Source organism: Theobroma cacao, chromosome 3 (genome assembly GCF_053813885.1).
Source record: "Theobroma cacao isolate CCN51 chromosome 3, ASM5381388v1, whole genome shotgun sequence".
Taxonomy (NCBI): Eukaryota; Viridiplantae; Streptophyta; class Magnoliopsida; order Malvales; family Malvaceae; genus Theobroma; species Theobroma cacao.
The window spans coordinates 43,562,201-43,569,567 of NC_142641.1; the positions used below are offsets into that span (position 1 = coordinate 43,562,201).

At 31.9% G+C, this 7,367-nt stretch overlaps 1 protein-coding gene across 1 annotated transcript; it reads left to right on the forward strand.

Annotated features, from left to right (window-relative positions):
- Positions 1-616: 616 nt before the first annotated feature.
- Positions 617-3,291, forward strand: LOC18606343 (carnosic acid synthase-like). The gene is made up of 2 exons (XM_007039901.3): positions 617-1,644; positions 2,547-3,291. The coding sequence occupies exons 1-2, from the start codon at positions 661-663 to the stop codon at positions 3,165-3,167; spliced, it is 1,605 nt and encodes a 534-aa protein (XP_007039963.3). The 5' UTR covers positions 617-660; the 3' UTR covers positions 3,168-3,291.
- Positions 3,292-7,367: the final 4,076 nt, after the last annotated feature.

Consider the following 7,367-nt stretch of genomic DNA (forward strand, 5'->3'; position numbering starts at 1 on the left):
ATCTATGCCTCTATAATAAAACTCTGCCCTAAGGGCTTTATTGAGCCGACGTGGGCTAATTGCTCGGGTGGATCAATATTGAGTTGATGAAAACTTACATGAATGGAATGAAAATAAATTGAAATTGAAAGCAGCACATGGCGCAGGCCAACTGCTCGAGTAGGCCAACATTGAGCAGATGAAAACTCACATGAATGGAATTTCACAAATAGAGCCATTCCAATTACACGCCATGTGTTATGCAATTGACAAATTCAGACGGTACTTAATTGAAGCCCATAGGGGAGAGTTTTCTTATAGATGGTATAAGAACTTGATAATTTTTAGTAAAATACCATTGTCTTTCAAGAAAAAAGAAGGAAGGTGGTTTGAGCCTTTAATTTTGACTTAATTGAACTAGTTTCAGTCATACTATGTCCGTTCCGACATAGTGGGAGCGAAGGAGAGAAAATAGGAAAATGTTTTTTTGGGTTGAGTGTACAAATGCACCTAAAATAGATGTGGATCTTATCCACTCCGTTAAATCCCTTTGCCATACTCCAACTAAGCACGAAAGGTAAGGATCCTTTCTAACTTTTTGCTACAGAACAAATATAAAGGCCAATTTTGCACAATTTTCCTACCACATTTTTGCAGCCTCTACCTTGTTATCCCTTTACGATGACTCTCATCTCAAGTTCTCTCCGTTTTGACTACGCTTACTCTAAAATTTGGTCATGGTTAAGCAAGAATACCGACGGAATTGATGATTTCTCACGCCTCTTCTTCACCCTTGTTGGTGTTTTTGCCATTTTTTCGTATACATGGATGTACATCAAATCTAAGAACAAGGGGAAGCCACCATCCCCACCAGGCCCTCGAGGCCTCCCCTTGGTGGGAAACCTTCCCTTCCTTCAACCTGACCTTCACTTCTACTTCGCCGAACTAGCTCGTACCTATGGGCCTGTCGTGAAACTCCAGCTTGGGTGCAAGATTGGGATCCTGGTGACCTCCCCATCCACCGCCCGGGAAGTACTTAGAGACCAAGACATCGTGTTTGCCAACCGTGATGTGCCTGCGGCTGCCCTGTTAGTAACGGGCGGGCGTGATATAGTGTGGAACCCCTACGGTCCTGAATGGAGGATGTTAAGAAAGATTTGTGTACTCAAGATGCTTAGCAATGCTACGTTGGACAAAGTGTATTCGCTTCGACGTAGAGAAGTACGAGAAACCGTGGGTTATATACATAGTAAGACCGGATCGCCTGTAAACGTGGGTGAGCAAATGTTTTTAACTATATTGAATGTGGTCACCAGTATGTTATGGGGTGGGACGGTGGGGGGTGACGCCAGGGCGAGCCTCGGTGCGGAGTTCAGGCACATCATCTCAGAAGTGACAGAGATATTGGGTCTGCCCAATATTTCGGACTTTTTCCCAGTCCTGGCGCCGCTTGATTTGCAACGTCTAATCAAACGTTTGGGAAAGTCAGTGGAGAAGTTGAATGGGATCGTTGATAAAATAATTGATCAACGGCTGAAGGTTGAGAGAGAAAGTGGGAGCACAACAGGGGAATTTAAGGACTTTTTACAGTTTCTATTACAATTGAAGGATGAGGAAGATTCCAAGACACCAATAACCATGGACCATATCAAAGTATTGCTCTTGGTGAGTATTAGACATTTCTAGTTCTTACCATGAACTGTTAGTTGTTGACTGTACACCATCTGATATATCGAATTATTCATATTTTAAAGTGACTTTTTTTAAATGGAATTTTTCGTAAGAAATGCCTTTTTCCAACAGAATTTTCACAAAAAATTTTATAGAAATTTTTTTGTAAATATCTAAATTGATAATACCTTCTCTCCAAAATGAAAAATTTTAAGTAATCATCGAATGTTTATCAATGAAAAACTATTCTTAATTGAAACATTTTTTTCAAAAATGAATTTGGTATTCTAGGTGTTATAAATTTATAATATTATGGTAAGTGAAAAGTTTATTCAAAATTTGTCGAAATTTTTTAATCGTATATTATTTTTAATTTTTTTTCTAATTTATTTATTTATTTTTAAACTAATTAGATAAAAATTAAAATATACCTAAATAGATAAAATTCTCTATTTCATTGGTACAATAATATTTTAAAAAAATATTCATGATTTTTAATTACATGTGAAAACAAAAAAATAGATACAATAATACAACTTTCCTAGAATAATACCACAGTGATCATAGTACAACTTCCTCAGTATGATATCGTATATTAATGTTGTATATACCAAAGAAGGGATGAAAAAAACAAAGCCAGCTTATTGAATTGTTTATTGGTCAATTTTCATTCTCCACTTCCACTGTTAGTTCATATTATCAATTTTAAAAAAAAAGAACTAACTTCCCTGTCACATTCAGTCTCATTCTCTCATTTCTAGATGAAAGGGTAATGATGAAAGTGAGAGCTAGAATCGAGTAATGGCTGTGAAAATATCAAAGCCCATTAATGTAAACTTGGAAAGGTGGGGGACATAGCAATATATAGACTTTTTAATACTTTGGAGTTTGGACAGGATATGGTGGTGGGAGGATCAGACACATCCTCTAACTCGATTGAGTTTACACTAGCTGAAGTCGTGAACAAGCCAGAAGTCATGAGAAAAGCACAGCAAGAATTGGATGAAGTAGTTGGCAAGGAGAACATTGTGGAAGAAACCCACGTTCACAAGTTACCATATCTACTTGCAATTATGAAAGAATCATTGCGTTTGCACCCAGTCCTCCCTCTCCTAGTCCCTCACAGCCCTAGTGAAGACTGCACAGTTGGCGGGTACGCTATCCCTAAGGGTTGTAGGGTGTTCGTCAACGCCTGGGCAATTCACAGGGACCCTTCTGTCTGGGAAAATCCGTTGGAGTTCAACCCTGACAGGTTTTTGAACAGCAAATGGGATTTTAGTGGGAGTGACTTCAATTATTTTCCATTCGGGTCTGGCAGAAGAATCTGTGCTGGAATAGCAATGGCTGAGAGGATGGTTTTATATTCAATTGCCACGCTCTTGCATTCTTTTGATTGGAAAGTGCCAGAGGGTAAGAAGTTAGATACTATAGAGAAGTTTGGGATTGTATTGAAGTTGAAGAATCCACTGGTTGCAATTCCAACGCCAAGGTTATCGAATCCAGCTCTTTATGAATAAAAATTTTAGATTGGAACCCTTCACTTCTTGTACTAATAAAAAAGAAAGTAAAGTTAATGCTAAATATGTATAAAATAAAGTACTGTTCAACATAATATATTATACTATCTATAGCTTCTCATCATTAGCCTTGAGTCCTTGATTACTGGCTAAGTTAAGTTGATTAATTGTTATAATTATGATATGAATTGTAACTTAATTAATATGATATCATTGTGAAATTATACACATGTAATTTATAGAAATCTGCCTCCCATTGACAAATGAAAAATTCAATATCTTTAATTGCATATTAATTTGAGATTATCGATCTTTCGTTCACAACTTAACATACACATGATATGTTTAATTTGTTCCAAAATTGAAGATTGAATGTTTTTGTAGGGTCAAGTCTTTTTGTTGCACATAAGTTTATTTTTTAATCAACAAACAGCATCGAAATTGTTGCATTAAATCTATTGACAAAATAAATTCTTTATTGTAACTAGTAATTTTTCATAAAATATAATTTTTCTTTTAAGAATGAATTTGAAAATTTTGTGTTGATGAAGAGTTTTTATAAAAGAGCCCAATACATCGAGGGGCCTAACCGACCCAATGACTACTAGGAAAGCTGCTATTGTTTGAAACTATATGTGGAAAGGGCCTCACGATGCTTTCGGCAAATGAACCAAATGGCCCAAATAAATCTGGCTGGACTCTGCAGCGTAGCTTATAGATAGCCACAATCCTTTCATAATCTTAACTTCACGTGGCTTTTTATTTTATTTTCTGAGCAAGCATGCCACCAGGCTGAGCTCCCACTCTGTGTTCCCTATCACCATGTTGTTCACCACCCTTTTGGAAGATGATGATAATCGTTTCATAGTCAGAACACGAACTCTCTCTACCATAAAAAAAAAAAAAAAGAAAATGAGAAAAGAAAGAAAAAAGGCGATGTTGGTGGAGAGAGAGAGGTGCGAGTTTGAAGTAACTGCAATTGCTGAGGCTCGACTAGAAAGAAAAAATTGTGAAAAATAATTAATCTTATAAGATTATTTTAACAATAGCATTCAATAAAATTAACTATTTTTATCAAATTTTATCATAATTTGATAAAAATACTCTTTAAATCGTTTCAAATAAATTAAATGTTCTTGATTTCTCTTACTCTCATCATCCAAACAAATTAAATGTTGTTTGTCTCTTTTGCCATCAAGCTTTATTTTGTCATCCATCTCTCTAATTTTAACACCATCATCATTTCTATATTTATCTCTCGTTATCTCGTCATATTGTCTTCAATCTACAAACTAAAGAGTAGAGATGATATCAATATATGTTTTTAAGTTTTTTTTTTATAATTAAAGAAGAGGAGATTCGAACCCTACTATTTATGTAGGGAATCATGCACCAATCAATGAGTTCAAATACTCAAGTGCAATATATGTTTTTAGATTTATTAGTTTACATTCACAAAATCTCAAAATTAATAGATTAAAGTTAAAAGTGAAATTTGTAAATTAAAACATTGCTTAGAGTTGTTGCTCGCCATGTCTACATATAACAACTCTAATGCACTTGGCACGTAACAAATCTATTGAACATAGCATAAGATATAATAATATTTTTTTAAAATAACGTGTAGCATAAATTTTTTTAAATATGATGTGTAATAATTTTTTTTAATATGATATATAGCAAAATTTTTTTGAATATGATGTGTAACAACATGGTTTTTTCAAAATTACATGTAGTAAAATTTTTTTGAACACAACTTGTAACAATAAAATTTAATTTTTTAATATGATGTGTAATAATTTTTTTTTCAACATTACGTTACGTGCCATTGAAGGTAATTTTGTCCCAAATAGAACTTTTTTTTCAGAGTTAGCAATTGGCCCAGCTTCAAAATCGTGTGCGTTTGTCTAGCACTGTTGCACTTTGGTTTTTGTTTATTATTGATTAAAGAAACCAACCATATGTTTGGTTCGCGGAATGAAATATAATAGAACAGAATAGTTATCTTATGAGAATAGAATAAAGAAAGAATAAAATAGAATAATTATTATATAATTTGATTCATGTATGATAAGAATTGTTATTATGACTCATTATGGTGTTTGGTTAGTAAGAATAGTTTTGGAATAGTTAAAGAATAAATGATCAAATGATTAAATTACCTTTTATTATAATTTAGTAACCTAGACAATTACTCATTATTATAATTTAATAATTTTTTTAATCTTTTAAATTTATTTTCATTAAAATTTTAAAATATTAATATTTTATTATTAAATTATTAATATAATTTTTTATTTCAATTTCTTTTTATTTTTTCTCTATTTGTATTTTCATTTTAATATTTTAATTTCTATTTTTATTAAAAACTTAAACATTAATAATTTATTATTTAATTATTAATATAATTTTTTATTTCAATTTCTTTTTATTTTTTCTCTATTTGTATTTTCATTTTAATATTTTAATTTCTATTTTTATTAAAAACTTAAACATTAATAATTTATTATTTAATTATTAATATAATTTTTTTATTTTTTTCTTTATTTTCATTTTTTATTTGTATGTTATAATTATTTTCAATAAATAGAGTCATTTTTATTCAATAAAATTTTGACTTTATTCCATAGTCATGAAATAGCCATTAACACTGAGAAAGGGGAAATAGTTAAAGCTCAAAACCAACCAAACAAAAGAATAAAAATGAGAAAGGAATAAGGGGGAATAGCCAAGCTATTCCCTATACCAAACGTGCCATAAGATCCTGTTTCTAGACATCATTAAAGGTTGCTTAAATATAAAACACAACCGTTTGCTCGTTGTAAGTCATAATTTGTGGGATTCATCAGCCTAAAAATTCGTAGCTTCAATATAAAACACAAATCAGTATATTTAGCTTGAACCATTTCCTTTTATTAAATTTTGAATTAGTTAAAAGTTAGTTATATAGTTAAGGCCCTGTTATTTAGTTCATGAGAAAGTTTCAAGAAAAGAATATATAATTTTAAAGATAAAAGAAAATTTAACTCTATATAACTTAGCACTTTGGAATGACTTGAGAAAAATAGAAGGAAAATGAATTTTTTGGTATATTTATCAATGTTAAATATAGAAAGAAAAATTAAAGGAAAAAAATGGACATCCTATTCTTAGTTGACAAGTTAGAATATAAGCAATACAACTTTGCTTTAATCAAATAATGGAATGGGTAGTTGGATATCCAGTATTCTTATCTCAATTTTTATTATAATCATAAATTTGTAACCAAAACTAACGTACTAAAATATAATTTGAATCAAAATAAGAAAATGGAAAATTGGATTATTTTTTTTTCCAAATTATAAACTGTGATTTGGATTCTAAAATTATTATTTTCCCAAATTAATTAAATACCAATTAAATTAGATGTCATTTATTCAAATTTTTTGGGATTAATTTTTTTTTTTGCAAACAAAAAGGAAAATAGCAATGGTTGATTTGGAAATATATGAGTTATACAGTGATAGAGTGCCCACTGCCAACTTCAAAGTATTCTAATTTTAGATAAATCATACAAAACACAATGATTCAATCGTTAACATTAAGGGTACATGAGATCATCCTGATGATAGAATCAAACCTTGGCAATTAAATCACTACAACATCGTAAAAATGATACCAAAATGCTATAAGTATTTGCTCAACTAGAGAGGTGGTTAAACAAGGTTGCTCCAAATTGGTTGGCAATGGGAGAAACACTTATTTTTGGTATGATCGGTGGTTAGGTGACAAATCACTAGTAGAGGTATGTGATCGAGCTATGAACTTGTTGACAAATGATGTTGTAAGTGATTTTCCTTGATGAGAATGGGAGATGGAAACCTGATAAACTGAATGATCTTCCGCAAGGCTTGCGAGATCAATTGTCTTTGGTGCATCTGCTTTCCAACAAATGGTCCCCTTCCCCTAATGGTATTTTCTCAGTTAATTCTGCTTATTCATTGATACAAAGCCATACTCCACTTCCTTTGCTTGGTCTCGAATATGGAACATTAGATGGTCCCCTAGAATTCATCATTTTTTTTAGTTGGTTCGACATAACCATATTCTTACAAGAGAGGCCTGCTTTTGAAGGAAGCTTTCAAATACCTCTCGGTGTCCAAGATGTGATGCTGAAACGAAAAATATATTGCATGCTTTAAGGGATTGTTTTGTCTCTCA

Coding starts and splice junctions, on each gene's coding strand:
- LOC18606343 (XM_007039901.3), top strand. CDS start 661: ATGACTCTCATCTCAAGTTCTCTCCGTTTTGACTACGCTTACTCTAAA. Junction 1,645..2,546: donor ATATCAAAGTATTGCTCTTG/GTGAGTATTAGA, acceptor GAGTTTGGACAG/GATATGGTGGTGGGAGGATC.